Raw genomic sequence first — 19,923 nt, 5'->3', positions numbered from 1 at the left:
AATTTAGAGGCAAAAAACCCCACTGCCAGGACCAGCAGTGGTTTATCAAAAAAAACGCTTGACGCACTTCAGTGTGTCTAAACACACATTAATGCGTGTTTTTAGCACTTGAGCATTAATTCATTTCAATTGCCAGAAAAAAAGTATTCTGGCCAATGAAATGTATTAACACCTAAGCACTTGTTGCGCCTTGATGCATTTACACAAGTCAAGTGCTTTTTTTGCCAAAACGCTACTGCCAAGCGAAAAAGGCGTTTAAGAGAGCTGGGCAAACGCCTGTGTGCACGAGGCCTAATGCCGCGTACACACGACCGGACTTTACGGCATACTTGGTCCGGCGAACCTGAGTCCGTCGGACAATTCGATCATGTGTGGGCTCCAGCTGACTTTTTTTTCTCAAAAGTTTGACGGACCTAGAAATGAAACATGTTTCAAATCTGTCCGACGGACTCGAGTCCGGTCGAAAAGTCTGCTTGTCTGTATGCTAGTCCGACGGACAAAAACCAACGCTAGGGCAGCTATTGGCTACTGGCTATGAACTTCCTTGTTTTAGTCCGCCGTACGTCATCACGTAGGAATCCGTCAGACTTTGGTTGGTCGTGTGTAGGCAAGTCCGTTCATTCGGAAAGTCCATCGTAAAGTCCGTCGAAAATTCCGCAGGACAAAGTCTGCCGTAAAGTCCGCTCGTGTGTACGCGGCATTAGTCTGTTATTTTTCAACTTCCTTTAACAGGCTGAGCTGTTCATCAAAAGCTTCAGAGGATTGAGGCAAACCATTTACTGCTAACAGGGATGCTTACAGTGGTCAGCTTTTATTAATTTAGTTACAGCGGTTTTAAACCAAAAATCTATTACATTTTAACTTACCTATCATTAGACGTGTTGATCGCATCAGTTTTCTTTTCTTTGTCTTTTTTCCCTGTTTTCACACTGGCCAGTAACAAACCTCCTTTATTAGTGAGACACTATTCTGGAGGAATGATCACAGGAAACACAGCAGACAGCTGCATTGTCAGTCGGGGGGGGGGGGTGTTAAATGTATTACCATGTTTAACATATTTAGATACACTAGCTAAACTTCAACTCAATCTTTATTAAAGGTTTTGCATGAATACATTAAAGCTGATCATTTTAGTCACCCCTGCCAGTGTTAAGTGGTTTGTCACATCCATGTAAACTTATACATTCTGCTGGAGAGCTTGTGCTGTAAAAAACAACAGGCTCACTGACTAGATTACCAGATGAAAATAGAAAGCATAAAAAACTGAAAACTGTATACTCACCTTTCTGTAATTTTCCTTTCCTGATGCATCCTAAGGCAGCACACAATTTGGATTGTCACTCCGCCCCCACAATCTGATAGGACTGGTTAGCTATAAGTTTTGAAGAGAAGTCCACCACAGCATTCTCTGTATCTATCACCTTAAATGGGTGGGCATCTGTGTGCTGCCATAGGATGCGTCAGGAAAGGAAAATTACGGAAAGGTGAGTACAGTATACAATTTAACGTTTTCCTGTCGCATCATGGCAGCACACACACTGGGAAATAACTCGCTATACGGGTGGGTGGTTAGAAGTTTTTTATTTTATCCACAGGTTATGGAAGAATTAGCTTGAATAACTGATCTCCTGATCTTGACAGTCGTTAACCGGTTCCCGACCGCCGCATGTACTTATACGTCGACAGAATGGCACGGCTGCGCAAATGGGCGTACCTGTACGTCCCTTTGAATTTGCCGCCATGCCATCACATGGGCGCTGACGACGAGGAGCGCGCGCACCTGCTGCGAGCTCCGTAAGTAGAGTCGCGGGTCCCACAGACTCGATGTCCGCAGAGATACCGCGATCGTCTCACGGAGAGGAAGAACGGGGAAATGCTAATGTAAACAAGCATTTCCCCGTTCTGCCTAGTGATACTGTCACTGATCACAGCTCCCTGTAATGGAGAGCGGTGATCAGTGATGTGTCACACGTAGCCCCTCCCCCCACAGTTAGAATCACTCCCTAGGACACACTTAACCTCTACAGCGCCACCTAGTGTTAACCCCTTCACTGCCAGTCACATTTACACAGTAATCAATGCATTTTTAATCGCACTGATCGCTGTATAAATGTGAATGGTCCCAAAAATGTGTCAAAATTGTTTGTTTGATGTGTCTGCCATAATGTCGCAGTCATGATAAAAATTGCTGATCGCCGCCATTACTAGTAAAAAAAAAAAAATGATAAAAATGCCATAAACTATCACCTGTTTTGTAGATGCTATAAATTTTGTGCAAACCAATCAATACAATATGCTGCCCATGAGGTTGGCACTGCCCTGGTAGAATGAGCTTTCAGGTCATCTGGTATTGGAAGATGTACTGCGTATGCTTTCTTGATGGTTCTTATCAGCCACGAAGCTATTATACGTGAAGAAGCTTCCTGGCCTCTTAGCGCCGTCAGGTATAACCAGATTTTCTGCCTTTCTGAATGGGCTAGTAGCTTCCAAGTATGCAGTAATAATAGTTTTGATTCCAGGACTATGGATAGATTCCATGTAGGAAATGTTGGTTTTCTTAGAGGTTTTATTTTTAAACATGCTCTCTGGAACTGTATGATGAGGGGATTTGAAGCCCATCTGATTCCCATCATGGCTGATAAAGCAGAGACTTGAACCTTTAGAGTGTTAGAACCTAGACCTCTTTCTAGGCCTAATTGCATAAATTTGAGAACTTGTGACACTGTGGGTGACAGTGGATCCCAAGATTGTTGTTGCGCGAATGCAGTAAACCTTTCCCACACTCTATTGTAAGTGCTGTTAGTTGTTTTTTTCCTAGCTTGTTGTAAGGTAGCTACCACCTTAAGTAATAAACCTTGACTTAGTAGCCTCCCCCTTTCAATCTCCATGCCATCAAGTGTAGTTTTTCCAGTGCGGGGTGCCGAAACTGGCCTTGTGAGAGGAAATCCGGTGTTACTGGTAGAGGTAACAGATCCTCCATACTCAGCTGTAGAATGAAAAAAACAAAACAGGTGTAGCGCTAGAGGATGAAATGTCCAATGTGTAAAAACGTGTTGGGTTAATACTCTCAAAAAGGAACCAAAAAGTACATTTATGTATATTGTATGAGAAGTCCTTCAAGAAAATGGATAGTTCAAGAAGACATCTATGGTGAAAATAAACACAGCACTACCTGAAGATGGAGAGGCTTACCAGATGGGATGGACCCAAAGGGCGTACGCCGAATTGGGTCAGGTAGGCTTGGGTGGTGAGTGGTTCAGAGCGACCTGGAAAGATGATGCTGATGGATGGACCGACTTGATGCTATATCCCTTTGATTGGTGGATGCCCAAACCAGGGGGGACAACGTAGTTGAGGCAAGCCAGATGGTATCGTATCCCTCAGAATCAGATTAGTGGAGCCAAACGATGATGTGGACACGTGAGAAAAAGAAGGAATGGCCACATAGTGTGAATCCGTAAAATTGGGTGATTTATTAAAAAATAAGCAGATATACACTCACATGTAAATCCAGATAAAACAATAGAAACAGCGCTGAAACAAAACGTGGCGACAGTGGGGTCCTACTCCAGGATGTTCAAGACTATGCCCTGTGGTCGGAAATTCCAACGTCCCTGGGCCGCATAATCCCGATAGTGAGATCCCCATCCTTGCAGACCGGCATGTGACCTGATTATTTACGGTCAGGGAGGAACAATAAGCCGATGACGTTTGAGGTTGCGGACCCGAGTCCACCACCATACCGATTGTTGCACCGATTTGTTGACAAGGATCTGTTGATGCATTGATGTTCCATTCCATTGTGTCAAAAACTAATTCTGGAATGTCCTCATGTGCCATTGAGCCCACTGGACCATTGGGAAAGTGGATGACATTGATCCCAAAATGCTCAGGCATGCTCTGGCAGGTAGGTAAACCGCTGCCATCAGTCTCTTTATCTTTTTGAACTAACAGACCTATTTTTTCTTGAGGGAGTCCTACTGTGTTGGAGTTGGTGTTCAGTTCCGCTCCCAAGAAGGTCATTTTCTGAGTCAGTTTTAAGTTGCTTTTCTTTCAATTTATTATCCACCCGAATTGTTGTAGTGTGGATATTGGTTTTTCCCGATGGTGGAGGAGAGACTGCTGTTGGCTAGGAGGAGGATATCGTTGAGATAATGGTGGACTCTTAATCCCTTCTCTCTCAGATATGCTATCACTGGCAATAGAACTTTTGTGAAAGTTCTGGGAGCAGTCGATATTCCAAATGGCAGACTCTGGAATTGAAAGTGTTGCTGTTCTACCGCAAAACGCAGGTACTTTTGAAAGGACTGGTGTATAGGGACGTGTAGATAGGCGTCTGATAAATTGATTGATAGCATCCAGTCTTTTGCGTTCACTACCAGTAATATCGATTGGAGGCTCTCCATTTTGAAGGATTCGACTAGGATCTTCCTGTTGCGGCTCTTCAGATCTAGTACCGTCGCAGATCTCCCGTCTTCTTCTTTATGAGAAAAATTTGAGAGTAAAACCCCGTGCCTGTCTGATCTAGTGGAACTTCCACAATCGTCCGTTTTTGTAGCTACTCTAGGACATACTTGGTTAAGAGCCTTCGCTTTTAGAGAGATGATGGAAGTTTGGTGGCTTGAAAATGATCTTTGGGAATTCTGGACCTAAATCTCCACTTTTGACCCGCGTGGACGGTGGATATTGTCCACGGATCTTTTATATGATCCGCCCAGACCTGCATGAATAGCCTAAGCCTGGCTCCCACTATCACGGACTGGGCAGGCACGCCTTCAAAATGACTTTTGTTGATCCCCATGTGATGGGGGGGTTTTGATTTTTGCACCCTCAAGCAAGACGATTGGGAATTTCACCAATTTTGCTTGAATTCCTTTCCCGGCCTATGTGATCTTGCTTCCCTATATCTCTCTGGAAGATTACGTCTGAACGGTGGATTTCTTTGCTGCTTTGGTCTTCTGTCGGAAGGGATGAGGCCCGACTTACCACCTGTGACCTTTGAGATGGCCAAATCTAGCTTTGAGCCAAACAGATTGGTCCTGTCATAGGATATTTTGCACCAGTTAGTCTTGGAAGCAGCGTCCGCGACCCAGGGTTTTAACCACAGTGCTTTTCTGGACATAACTGATGACAACATGGCTCTTGCTGATGATCTTATTATATCCACTGATGCTTCTGCCACAAAGTCGCCCGCTAAGCTGAGCTCCTTGAGAGTGGACACAATTTTCTCTTGGTCGGCTACTTCCAAAAGCAATTTATCGATGTTGGAGGTCCAGCTAGTAATTGCTCTACCAACCGCCGCTAAGGTGATCTCTGGTCTGCAGGCACCTCCTGCTGCTGAATAGACTTTTTTAAGGTCAAGGTCAATTCAATTTTTCAGTCTAATACATCTCTAAAGGTTACTGCATCTTCAACTGGAAAGGTTACGTGCCTAGCCAGTCGCATTAGGGATGCGTTCACCACTGGTGCCGAGATGAGTGGGTTTACGTTTGGTTCCCTTAATGGGTATAATTTTGCTAGCCTGTTGTTAAGGCTAGACTTTTTGTCAGGTTTTAGCCATTCGTCTTTTATTAAATCTTCTAGCTCGTCAATAAATGGGAAGGTCTCTGGATCCTTCTTTAAATTCGGAAAGTATTTTCTGAGCTTGCGAGGGGCTACCTTTGATTCTTCCCAACCGATCCCTTCCTTTACTGATTTTGCAAATGGATTTATTAAAGTAAAGTCAAACCCAATGGATGCCTGCAACTCTTCTTCTTCGTCCGAATAATCGTCTGATTTTTTAGGGATACATTAAACAGCCGATGAAGCATTTTGAGCTGGTCTATTCTGTTCTGTGGCCAATACTTGCAGTATTGACTCCTTTATGGATTCTCTGATTATATTGGATACCTCACTTGCATCCGTATCTTTTTCTCTGGTTGCCTCTTCAAAGCAGGCCTGGCATGCCAGTTTGTCAGGGAGAGCCTGAGCCCCAGTGTCAGGTGAGTACTTACCGAGGCCGAGATGCCAAGAGCGGTTCGCCCTTGCCACTATTGTGTCTGTATTTTTTACGATCCCCGGAGAAGCGCTCAGGTGTAGGGACCCTGGGCTCAGGGGCGGAGGCCCCACTAGTAGGTGTGGGAGCTGCGGCTGCAGGTAAAGGCGGACTGGATAGTTGCTGAAGGCGGCTGTCAATTTGGGTATAGCCCTCTTGTAGTTTCTGGACTGCATCAGTGAGGGCTGAGACCTGCTGGCACAGGATCTCTAAAGGGGAACGCGCTCTGTCGGCCTCAGACATCTGGCTGGTTTGTACTGTCAGGTGAGTACTTACCGAGGCCGAGATGCCGAGAGCGGTTCGCCCTTGCCACTACGCACACCCCGTCCCCTGGGGATGAAACAGGGAATGGGTGGCACTAAGGAGCATGGGCCACCAGCAGGTATGGGTCCCTTGTGGGAAACTGCAGAGCCGGGTCTGGGGATGCAGGAGTCCAGGAACCAGTGGAAGTCCCGTTGCTGGGTGGAGCAGACAAACTGTAAGCAAGCAGAGGGTCAAACACAGGCAATAAGCAAGACAAGTCCGTAGAACAGGCCAGGGGGTCAAGCACTGGTATCAAGCAAAGGAAGTCCGTGAATCAGGCCGGGGGTCAAACACTGGTAACAAGCAGAGGAAGTCCGTTAATCAGGCCGGGGGTCAAACACTGGTATCAAGCAGAGGAAGTCCGTTAATCAGGCCGGGGGTCAATCCAGGAGAGAGGCAGTGTGGTGAGAGCAGTCCAGGTCACAACACGAGATCAGGTGAGCATAAACAGGAAGCAACAGGAGCTGAAGACAAACCAACAACCAGTCTGGGTGCTGGAGCTGATTTAAATAGCCCCGCCAGAGTGTCACGTTGGGCGTGCATGAGTCACCACGCGCACCCGTGTGCTATCGCACACACGCGCGCGCCGCTCCATCGGGCCACGCGCAAGCAAGCGCCGAAGCGCCAATCCAGCGCGCACGCGCCCAGGGACAGGATGAATGTGACTGGAGAGGACCCTTCTCTGACACCCACATTACCCAGCAAGCATTACCTGTAGGGCGGTTACGATGACTATCATGAGATCGGTGAGTTGATGATGATTTTTTGTGGGAATGGCGGTGATGGGAGGAGGTTCTTGACCGACTTCTTCTAGAGTGTGTGTACCTTGAGGGTGAACGCTTTCTGTGTTTAGAGCGAGAAGATCTTGATGACCTGCCAGGGCTATAAGAATAAGATGATGTTAGTGGCATGGCTCTCTTTTACTCCTCTTCTCTACTTACCAAGCATGATGACCCTTACCTTACAGGCTGTGGATGGTCTGCTGGGGCAGCGACCTCTATGAGCAGAGGATAGTATACACCTAGGAAATGTAAGATTAGCACCAGTGAGGCAAAGGCATAAGGTAGAAGCATCCCTTACCAGTGTGGTATAGTGGACACTGAAGAGCAGCAACAGAGAGAAGGAATATGCAGGCTGGAACAGTGGCGAGTCTTCTGTCAGCTATTGCAGAGAAAAAAAGCAATTTTTTAAAAAGGCCACCGTCGCGGCGGAAGTGATGTCAGAGCCTTTCATGCGATGTAGTAATTGCGGCGCCCAGGGCCATCTTTAGAATTGGCAAAAGTGGGATAACGCCCACATAACTTCCGGCCGCGCATGCGCAGAGCCAGCTGTGGCCGCCATGCTGAGGAGGGCAAGGAGGTCAAGGAACCAGAAAGCCCAACAAGCGGGGCGAGACAGAAGAGAAAATGAATTGCATTTGCATTTTAGAAGTCACAAAGGAGACAGGGAAACACAAGGCAGAGTGAGAAGGTAGGTAAAATGGAGGTCGCTGCAGTTAGTTTAAGCCTGTTTAAGGCTTGTATGGCACCAGAACATATAGACCCCTGAGACCATCAGAGTGGGGTTCCCTGCAAAAAGCTCTTTTAGAGACTGTACCGCGAGGGACTTCCAACCAGGAGAGGCTGAACCTAGCTGGGGTGATGCAATAAGGGGTCCAAGCTTTATCCAATCAGTCCTAACAGGTGAGGAAAAAAAGGAGAAGGCTTTGGTGGACTCCTCTTTAAAACTAATAGCTAACCAGTCCTATCAGGTTGTGCGACAGGAAAATGAAGTTATACAGCAACCATCACATCTAAGAATTGGTAAACTGCAATATAAAAAATGTTAGCTTATGGGTTTATTACTGTTTTAAATCGTTCATCTCAAAAGATAATTAACTGTCTATGTAACTCTTACAAAGTGTTAGCTGGAGTTAGGCTACTGTACATTTGCTGCCAAGCATCTATACTTTATTGACATTTTGGCATCCGCAGCTATCTGTGGCTTGCACAGCCAGCAATTACCTGTAGTGATCACTGCTGGACAAACCAGGTGGCAAAAACAGCTGCAGGAATCAGTAGATTCCAGCCCCTGTCATTAGCACCAGACCAGATCGTCCATGCAAATGTAGCCTTATGCCGCATACACATGAGCAGACTTTACGGCAGACTTTGTCCTGCGGACTTTTCAACGGACTTTACGACGGACTTTCCGAATGAACGGGCTTGCATACACACGATCAACCAAAGTCCGATGGATTCGTACGTGATGACGTACGACCGGACTAAAACAACGAAGTTCGTAGCCAGTAGCTGCCCTAGCGCCGGTTTTTGTCTGTCGGACTAGCATACAGACGAGCGGACTTTTCAACCGGACTCGAGTCCGGTTGAAACATGTTTCATTTCTAGGTCCGTCGAACTTTTGGGGGAAAAAAGTCCGCTGGAGCCCACACACGATCAAATTGTTCGATGGACTCCAGTATGACCAAGTATGCCGTAAAATCCGGTCGTGTGTACTCGGCATTAGACTTTTATATGTTAGTCACTGATGAAAAGTCTATTTAAATCTACTAGTCCAAGGGTCTTCAAACTATGGCCCTCCAGTTGTTCAGAAACTACAATTCCCATCATGCCTAGTCATGTCTGTGAATGTCAGAGTTTTACAATGCCTCATGGGACGCGTAGTTCCGCAACAGCTGGAGGGCCGTAGTTTGAGGATCCCTGTACTAGTCCATCGAACAGTACCCTTTCTACAGGTTGACAATGTTACTGTCCATGGGTGGCTACATCGCTCAGACACAATGGAGGAATGGGTGTAGCAACCCTAAGATAAGAAGTGTGTTAGTGGCCAGATCACCAGTTGAAAATAAAAGGAGATAAAAAGCCAAAGAAAAAGAAAACAGATGCAGCCACCACCTCTAAGGACTTCTAAACTGCAATATATATAAGGAAGTAATCATGGTCTTCTGTTCACATGTTCTCCAAAGTTTACCCGTTGGGTGTTCAGTATCTGATGCCAGCTTTTGGTGTAAGGTCCTTTAGGCGGCTCCCCCAGTTGTTTTACGTGGGCCTGTTAGTTTTGTCCAGCCCTCAGTTGAGCTGCTTTTGGCTTTTTTTGTCCTGACAGTGTCTGAATTTCTGTGTCCCTGAATGGACAAGAAAGACTTTCAATTAAATCATTTTTTTTAGTTTAGAGACAGATGTCCCCCCTCTCTATGCCTATGATTCTGCACTGCTTTACCACAAAACTGAAACATGGTGGGACCAGATGGGATTAAACTGGGCTGGCCACCTTTTTTTTTATTTGCCAGTGTATGAGATCCTCCTGTATTCGGTAGCATAACTTAACAACCTCTGACTTGCTGTGACTCTCAAAGACTCAAACTCCAAGAAATGGATTTTAATGCAAGTACAAACATTTACATTTCTTACTTCAGTAATGAGGTAAAGGAAAAAAAGGAATGCTGGTGCAGGCTCTTGAGGGATGGCTGTTGGATGGGTCTTGTGTGCTGTAAAATATACAAGGCAAAAAAATTAAAGCACAGCCTCAGATTAGCCAAGGTGTCTTGTTGGATATACACTAGATATGCTAATATGCTGGTTTGGAATTGCTTTATATATCTCAAATAAAGCAAAGTTCTTATTAGTTAGCGTTTTACTGGATAGAATGCTTTCTAAGCTCTATGCATCATCACTTGATTGCAGTAGCAAGATTGCGTTTGCAGTCACTATTAGGCTTTGTGTATGCCACAAATATAGAGTTTTTTTTTTAATTATGTTCTTAGATTGTTTTTATATGCTATATAGCTTACCATTATACAGTATTTAACATTGCCAGTTTTATTGTTGTGACTATTTATTACATAGATTACTTGGTTATGTTTTTACCTCATCAACAGCATTTGAAGCTACCAGATTCTACAATGCTAGTGAGAGCAGTCCATTGTCTAGAGAGCTGTGTGATGGTACCACGTGTAATGAAGTGGAGAGCACTGCAAATCAGTGGACAGGTGAGACTGTTAGCTCTACCCTATTGTCTATATGCTGCTTTCTGTTCAAGTTTTTGGCCCAAATTGTCATGTCTTCTCTGCCTGGTACAATTGTAAGAGGTGGATCATAATTGGACACACCAAGCAGGGCGAGAGCCTCTCACGTTTACTAGATGAATAGAGTTAGCAGTGACATTCTGATTTGTACATCGGGACCCATCTCACTCTTCCTTCACTTACACTTATACACTCTGACCTGTGCAGCATATACATGATGCTTCTCTTTCGCAGATAGGATAATTACTATTTACCATGATTAGTTCCAAGTGCCTCTACAGATTCCCTTTCTCAATTCCTCAGGAGCACCTGTGCAGCGTTCGAGGGAATCCCAATATAACCGGGATCACGAAGCCCTCAGGACATCACAAAATCGCGGCATTTACCGACGATCTGATTTTTTTCGTCTCCAATCCACGGATCGCATTGCCCAACATCTTGTCAGCTCTAAGGTTGTATGGCGAAGTATCAAATTTTAAGGTCAATTGTGCCAAGTCCGCAGTGTTGAATATCACAATACCAGCCACGGAAGCAGCGACTATGAGCAAATCCTTCCCGTTCCGGTGGGCGGAAAAATCTAACCGCTACCTGGGAGTGGACATCACTCCGGACTTGGCACATCTGTATACAAGTAACTACTTACCCTTACTTCAAAGACTTAAAATAGACCTTCAGACTTGGCACAAATTTACTTTGACCTGGTTTGGGCGGTGTAATGCCCTGAAAATGATGGCCCTACCCCGGGTTTTATACATACTCCAAACATTGCCGATAAAGTTACCAACGACCTTCTTTAAGCAAATTCAGTCTATCGTGAGGGATTTTATCTGGTCTCATAAATCTCCCAGAACAAAAATGCAAACACTGACCAGACCCAAGGAGAGAGGGGGCATAGGTCTCCCGGACGTCTTCCGGTACTACCGAGCTGTACACCTTGCCAGGATTGTTGATTGGCATTGCAACAAGGACTCAAAACAATGGGTAGGAATGGAAATTGAAGATGCCTCTATCCCCTTGCTCTCGTCCCCGTGGCTTATGTCCCCACCTCCGGCGGACTTGAAAGCCCACCCGCTGATAGGAGCCACTCTCCTGGTAGCGAGGAAAATATTCCGTAATACGGACATATCATTGTTACCCTCCCCCATGACACCTATCATAGATAACCCGGATTTTATCCCCGGACTTACAAGTCGTAGATTGAGACAACTGATTGCTTGTCAGAGACAGTCCCTGGGTGAGGTTTGGCCCCAAGGAGAGCTTCCATCTGCTCCCACTATCTCTAGACTTACGGAACCTCCGCTAGATAGTCTCAGCACCTTGCAGCTTAGGCACTTTCTGAAGACTCTTCAGAAAGTTCCCTATGTCCCTCATGATCGCACTCCTCTGGAATCCCTATGTAAATCTGGGGAACCAACAAGGCACACGCTCTCATTTTTATACAGTCTCCTCACTATTCAGGGGGAGGACTCGACTCCAGAGTTTCTATTGAAATGGGAAAGGGACCTGGAGATTCAGTTTTCCGCACAACAAAGGGAGAAGGTCTTGGTTTTGGCACACAAATCCTCGATTGCGAGCCACTATCAAGAATCGGGATACAAAATCTTGACCAGATGGTATAGAGTCCCATATGTGTTGCATAAAATGAACCCTTCGTTGTCTGATAGATGTTGGAGATGTGACGCGGAAGTGGGAAGTATGCTGCATGTCTTCTGGTCGTGTCCGGTTCTGAGACCCTTCTGGGAGGGGGTGACTTCGACTATTCAAAGTTTGACCTCGGTCGAACTTAAAGATAACCCAGCTACATGCCTTCTACATTTAACCACGAGACCGACACGAAAGTACAAGAAAACACTGACAATGCAGCTCCTGAATGCAGCGAGAGCTTGTATCCCCGCACTATGGCGTGAACCCCTTCCACCAACCAGGGTCCTGTGGTATTCGAAAGTAAACTGTATCCTGCGTATGGAGGAACTGACTGCAACTTTGCAAAACAAGGAGGAACAATTTAATGACAAGTGGAGACCCTGGAGATATTTTGTCAGTACTAACGCATATCTACAGAAGTTGGCTCAAACACAAACCCAGGCTACCTGAGATGAAAACCCCGTAGATACTATCAAAACAGGTACCTACACACACCCCTCTGGGGTCTGGCAAGTGGGGTCGATGGGGGGGCGTTGTCGCAGCCATTTCCTTCCAACCCTCTTTCTTCTTGGCTCTCTTCTCCTTTTCCCTTCCAAGTCTTCCTCGTTTTTCTTCCACCCTGCTTTCCGTTCTATTCTCTATCCTGTCCTCCTCTTTATGTTTTTCTGTATTGATAAGCTCACCATGTAGCCGTGGTGACGGCGATAACGAAACTAATGAGAATATATTATTTAAGGTGAGCCGGAAATATTCACTAGTATATCATAAGACATATTTGTCTAAGAACGTTTAAACACTGCATTGCATAACAATATTGTTTAAGATCAGTTCAATGTTTATGCAAGGAGGCCCATTTGTAGGCCACCTTGCTTTACTATGTACGTAAAAGAAATATTTTTGGCTGGAGCATACCTGCACTATCCCACATGTTGGTGGATAACTTGATATTGGTTTACAGTTTCAATCTATCGAAATCAAAATGTGTTAATGTCTGAAAATGTATGACCTGCTTTATACTGGACTATGTATCTATGCCTTCTTTATAACAAAATAAAGGAATTTAAAAAAGAATTCCTCAGGAGCAGTCTTGACACTGTTTATCTCACATTTCTGCTGTAGTCTCACACCATCTTTGGGTCAGGCTTCACTATTTTTCCTACAATACTCTTTCAGGTATTTCTTACTTATCAAGGGCCTTTTTGTAGTAAGAAAATCACACTTTTCATTTACAAATGACAGTGCTAAACGGGAAGTGACAGAATGCTCTTCACTTCAGATTTATTCACCAGAGAAATGTGATCAGTGAATAGATGTTCACTAAGCTCCCTCCACTCTATGCATGAGGGCAGTGGAGCCCGGGATACATGTTGAGGAATAGCAAATTCTGGTGAAAGAATTAAATGTGTTTTTGGGAAATTAAGATTTCCAGAAAATTGGGTTATGCAGAAAATAATAACTTTATTTCTGGCAAAAGTCTTAAATATAAACAGCCAAATTCAGTCACCGGGGAAACCTAGCAAATAGTACCATGCTCCCCCAGAGCAGGGGACATCAAAAAGCTAGTACATTGTGATGGTTTTTCTTCCTTACTACAGATCACATGTTCACTCCTTCGTCTATTACTGCAGAGCTCCAAATTCTGACAACCTTCCAACATTCAAATTTTCTCTCCCTCAAAAGCTCCCTCGTCCGATTGGAGCAAAGCAGCAGCTGTTGCCAACAACAGCAAAATAAGGGACCCCCAACACAAATACCCCTAAATGTCTATAATTCTTCCTCCTGTCACATCAAGTATACAAAGAATGTGCTGTATTGTAAGAAAAGGCAACTGGGCCCCAATAAAAGTATTATTCTATTGAACAAAGTACCAAGCACAATAAGACACAACCATCAAACAGAATAAATGTTTCAGTTATCCAGCTTTAGTAATAAGAAATCGTATTAGTTGCTGTGATTAGAGCAGGTTGGATGTCGGCTTGGAATATTTCTGATGGTTTCCTCTCATGACTCCCAATTTCCACTATTTTCCTTTTTTAAACACACAGAAACTCATTACTGTTGGCCAACCTGTTATTGTTTACTGAAACGTTCATACTACTTTCATACTGATGGTTGAAGCATAGATGTATATAAAAACGTTTATGTCACAGAAAGGAGAGCCAAGGTAGTGGAGGTTAAAGTGGATGTAAACCCTAACTAGATAATATTTACTGTATTACCAGCAATGGCCTTTTTCATATAATACTGTTTTCACCTTTGTTTAGCCTTTTTTGAATCTCAGGGCTGCTATTCTTCTTTAACCTCCTTCAACCACTGTTTGGCTGCACCTCATTGCTTATGACCATCTTCCTGATAGTAAAACCAGTGGGCCATGCCTGTGCAATGTGTGTCAGCACTGCGGATAATAGTCTCTACCAGGGGTGAATGTAACAGTTAGACAAGGCAGGAACATATTTGGGAATTATCACCCTGACAGTGGCTTAATATGGACCTTCATGGCACAATCATCAGGTACAACAGCTGCATATTTAAAAAGATTGAAATCAGCTTTTGAAGTTATTGTAATAAATTTCAAATGAGATTTTAGTGTTTGGGTTTGTATCAACTTTAAAGTAAGTGATTTGGAGCCTGCTCAACTAAAACATATATTAACCAGTTCAAGTCCGAAATACGTATATGTATGTTGCGGCTTTGAAGTGGTTTACCTGGATTATTGCTGAAGATATCAGCCATAACCCGGTATTGTTTTATTTTACTGGAAAGCTTTCTTAATCGCTGGGAGAGGACTACCCCCCTCCTGTTGCTCGCCGGTGTTTCTCTGGGCTTACTGTTTCTGCAGGTTTGCCCGAGAAACAATCCGACGATGCATCCAGCTAGTCCCAGAGGCGATCAATAAGTAGATCCTGATTGATCGCTTCTATGGCCTTGGAGGACTGTCAATGTCATGACATCACTTCTGGTCCAGGCTGGAAGTAAAAGTTTTTTTTTTTGTTTTGTTTTTTTTTTTGTTTTAAGGGTAAAGGGGAGATTGGAGTCTTTTTGGCCCCAGATCTATCCATAAAGAGGACCTTTATCCTTATTTCTATTACAAGGGATGTTTACAAGTACAGAAGTGATCGCCTACGTAAGTCGCACACACAGATATAAATGGTATTTGCACCATACATGTGAGGTATCACCATGAACATTAGAGTGAGAGCAATGATTCTAGCACTAGACCTCCTCTGTAACGCTAAACAGATAACCTGTAAATGCGTTTAAAGCGCCACCTATGGAGATTTTTAAGTACCATAGTTTGTTGCCATTCCTCAAGCATGTGCAATTTTAAAGCATGACATGTTAGGTATTTATTTACTCGACATATCATCATCTTTCACATTTTACAAACAAATTGGGATATACAGTTGTGCTCATAAGTTTACATACCCTGGCAGAATTTATGATTTCTTGGCCATTTTTCAGAGAATATGAATGATATCAGAAAAACCTTTCTTTCACTCATGGTTAGTGTTTGGCTGAAGCCATTTATTATCAGTCAGCTGTGTTTACTCTTTTTAAATCATAATGACAACAGAAACTACCCAAATGACCCTGATCAAAAGTTTATATACCCTGGTGATTTTGGCCTGATAACATGCACACAGGTTGACACAAAGAGGTTTGAATGGCTATTAAAGGTATCCATCCTCACCTGTGATCTGTTTGCTTAAAATTAGTGTGTGTGTATAAAAGGTCAATGAGTTTCTGGACTCCTGACAGACCCTTGCATCTTTCATCCAGCGCTGCACTGACATTTCTGGATTCTGAGTCATGGGGAAAGCAAAAGAATTGTCAAATGATCTGTGGGAAAAGGTAGTTGAACTCTATAAAACAGGAAAGGGATATAAAAAGATATCCAAGGAATTAAGAATGCCTTGGAGAATCAGCAGTGCTCAAACTCTAATCAAGAAGTGGAAATTGAGGGGTTCTGTTGAAACCAAATCACTGTCAGGTAGACCAAGTGAAATGTCAGCCACAACTGCCAGGAAAATTATTTGGGATGCAAAGAAAAACCCACAAATAACTTCAGGTGAAATACAGGACTTTCTGAAAACATGTGGTATGGCTGTTTCAAGATGCACAATAAGGAGGCACTTGAAGAAAGATGGGCTGCATGGTCGAGTCACCAGAAGATAGCCATTACTACACAAATGCCACAAAGTATCCTGCTTACAATACGCCAAACAGCACAGAGACAAGCCTCAAACCTTCTGGCATAAAGTCATTTGGAGTGATGAGACCAAAATTGAGCGTTTTGACCACAACTGTAAATGCAACATTTGGAGAGGAGTCAACAAGGACTATGATGAAAGAGCCTCATTCACAAATACCACAAAGACTTCAAGCTGTCATTGATGTTAAAGGGGGCAATACATGGTATTAAGAACTGGGGTATGTAAACTTTTGATCAGGGTCATTTGGGTAGTTTCTGTTGTCATTATGATTTAAAAAGAGTAAACACAGTTGACTGATAATAAATGGCTTCAGCCAAACACTAACCATAAGTGAATGAAAAGTTTTTGTGTTATCATTCATGTTCTCAAAAATGGCCAAGAAATCATAAATTCTGCAAGGGTAAGTAAACGTATGAGCACAACTGTATATATTGTGCTTTTTTTATCAGTAAAGTGTTTTTTTTTTTCAAAAAAATCGTGTTTGCAAAACCGCTGCGCAAACATCACGTGACATAAAAAATTGCAACAATCGCCATTTTATTCCCTAGGGACTCTGCTAAAAAAAAAAGTATAAAGTTTGGGGGTTTTAAGTAATTTTCTACCAAAAAATACTGATTTAAACTTGTAAACAAAAAGTGCCAGAAAAAGCCTGGTCTTCAAGTGGTTAGACTAAATGGCCTTGACACTGTTATGCCTGTTTTTATTAGACCTTTCCCTTGCCTGGAGAAGCACACCCTTCTTGTGGGGCAGAATTTGATTACCAGGCATCGTGCACCTGGTGCTCTTTTAACAAGCACTAACATGGATTGATAGCATGGGCAGGTGACAGGTTCTCTTTACAAAGAAACCAATGTCTCCTGTGCCCTCAACTGCAGATAATGAAACCCAAGCACAGATCGTGCTTTATTAGCTGCTTCCCTGACCACAGTAGCCAGGGAATGAATGAACTGAAACCGGAAGTGCCAAATGCAAATAGTTTCCAGGTTCATTCATTGCAGAGAAGATTGGGAGAATGGATGTTCCTGGAGCTCCTCTCCCTCAGCATCTTGAAGTTACTGCGGTATCGGCTCCTCTGAGAAATGGGAGAACCCATGAACCACCATGGCCAGTGGCACAGGGTAAGTGGAGGTCCTGCATTATATGTTAGGACATCAATGGACTCTACTTTTCACTACCCCTTCCTTTTCCCAATACTAAACATCCTGTAATATGCGGTAGAGGGGGAGCCACACAATACTTACATTTTAAAGTTTAGCTTTAGCACACTTTTTAAAAAGTTATATTCGCTAGCATCTAGTAAAAAAAAGTAGTTCTTGCCTCAGTTTTTTCCCTGCCTCCAGCACTCTGCCATCCACCAACGGTCTTTTTCTAGGTTAAATGTCCTCCCAGTGTCATTCAACCCAGTTCATGTAAACCCAGGGCCTCAAGACCTGTCCATGGCAGTATGTCATTAGACCAGCCTTTTTCAACCAGGGTGCCCAGGCAAGTATAAGCAGCCATGGAGGCTGACATTGAAATGTATAAAACAAATCTGTAATATACTGCAGCTTACCATCCTTAAATGTGATGACTGCATTCGTTTTCCTTTTTTAAACTTTATTTTGACCTAGTGATCCAGCCAGTATCACACTTCCTGTCTTAGGCTCCATTCACACTAGCGCGTTTTTTGATGCATTTTGCAGAAATGCACGGGAATTTTTTAACATGGGTTCCTATGGAACATGTTCACATCAATGCTTTTTTGTTTCTCTGCATTTTTGGAAAGGGTCAGGGACTTTTTTTCATGCAAAATGCAGCGTTTTGCATGTAATAGAATTCAATGGACAAGCATCAAAAACGCAAGTGCACCGTTTTTGCAGCGTTTTTGATGCGTTTTTGCCGTTTTTTTTTTTTTTTTTTTTTTTTAATTTTTTTTAAATTTTTTTTTTAGACTGTAAAAAAAAAACTGTAAAAAAAAAAAAAAAAAACGCAAATCGCGGCAAAAACGCCGCAAAAACGCTGCAAAAACGCTGCTCAAAAACGTGGCAAGCATGAAAAAAAAACCTCCAAAAACGCTCCAAAGCAACATGCATAGGTGTGAATCGAGCCTTAGGGTGTCTCCACGCCACAGGAGTCATAACAACACCTTTGGACAGCAGCATTGTCATTCTGGGGAGAAGGTAGTGTTGGGCTAGCAGATTTAGATGGCCTTGACTATCAGATTAAAGCCAAGCTCTAGCTAACCCTTTTAAAGCAGTTACAGCAACAGCTTTTTTTCCTTTTGGTATAAGCCCGGGTTCACACTATACCGGGCTGCGGATCGCACAGGAGCGCTGTGCGTCCCTGTTCCCCGTTTCAGGGACGAATCAGGGCCGATTCTATGCCTGAATTCGGCCCTGAAAAGGTGCCAATAACGCACAGCATTTTTGTGCAGTGCGCTCCTTCATAGGGAGCCAGTCACATTCTCCTACTATGCGAATTAGATGTGGGGAAACGCACATCTAATTCGCATAGGTGTGAACCCGGGCTAAAGGTTTTACATAAATTATAAAAGCTGACCATTGTAAGTACACTTGTCAATGTCTCAAACTCTTAACTGCCACTTTTGCTGGATGGCTTGGTCTATTAAAGGAAGTTGAAAAACAACTTACTGGATCAACAGGTGAGAATAATTTAAGAAAAGCTTAAAAAAAAGGAATTCGGCCACCACTGAGGCCTTGTTTACCCCTATGCATTTTTTAGTGCGTTTTCAGTTTTGCAGAAACACACTACAGTCCATTTAACATGGTTTCCTTTGGATGTAGTTCACATCTGTGCATTTTATGGAAAGGGCCAGGAACTTTTTTCTGGTTTTTGCTTCCATAGACTTCAATGGATCAAAAGTGTGTGTTGAAAAACGCAAAATGCACCTGGAATATGCAAACTGCAACCTGCATATGTGTGAACCAGGCCTTATAATAACAGGTAAGCTGCAATATGAAAAGAATTGTTTTGGTGTTTATGTTTTTTTTATTGTTTCTTTATTTTGTGCGTTTAAAACACTATGGGCCCTGTTTATTGTTACAAAGAAACAAATTACTAAGAAAACCTCAGTACTAGAGTCATTTAGGTAAGCAAATAGCCCAAGTGATTTAGTGCATCAGTACTCAACCAAAACTGAAGTTTCAGTTTGTATTGAAAATGAACATCAATCTGAAATTAACCCCAGCTACAGTAACTGTGACGTTATCTTTTCTACAGGATTTACCCCTTCTGGTCCCTGCAGTGGTGGGTATTTCTGCCCTGAAGAGGAACGTTTTGAGCGGTGCATGTGCTACCGAGATTGTGGATATGATGGTGAACCTGTTTGTGGATCTGATGGTGTAATTTATCAAAACCAGTGTCAGATGGAAGTTGCAGGATGCAGAAATAACACCAAAAAAGAGCAAGTGGCAATGTCACAGTGTGTACCAGGTATTTTCATTAAATGAACAAATATTTGAAAGTGTATATATTTGGCATATTTTATGAACGTTTCTGTCATTGGCATTTTAAAATGTAACTTTGTTTTAGTTTCCCTTTAAGTCTTGCTGTACCTTAAGGTCCTTGGTAATTTGTTTACAGTATATATGATTTCAGCCATCCAGCTATTATTTTTCAGCTGATGCTCCCATTAGCTATTTAGCAAGTTATGTACAGTTACTCAATATACTGTGGACTACTGCTATAGACTTTTATATTTATTA

The 19,923-nt window shown here is 43.3% G+C and overlaps 1 protein-coding gene across 2 annotated transcripts in view; it reads left to right on the top strand.

Annotated features, from left to right (window-relative positions):
* Positions 1–19,923, top strand: part of CPAMD8 (C3 and PZP like alpha-2-macroglobulin domain containing 8) — a 424,223-nt gene that overhangs the window by 378,869 nt on the left and 25,431 nt on the right. For both annotated transcript variants that reach the window (XM_073592930.1, XM_073592923.1), the window contains exons 39-40: positions 10,215–10,325; positions 19,439–19,651. In XM_073592930.1, the coding sequence (XP_073449031.1) occupies positions 10,215–10,325; positions 19,439–19,651 (324 nt within the window). The remainder of the gene's footprint in view (positions 1–10,214; positions 10,326–19,438; positions 19,652–19,923) is intronic.

This window comes from Aquarana catesbeiana, linkage group LG01, assembly GCF_042186555.1.
Source record: "Aquarana catesbeiana isolate 2022-GZ linkage group LG01, ASM4218655v1, whole genome shotgun sequence".
Lineage (NCBI taxonomy): Eukaryota > Metazoa > Chordata > Amphibia > Anura > Ranidae > Aquarana > Aquarana catesbeiana.
This window is presented reverse-complemented; position numbering and strand designations above follow the sequence as displayed.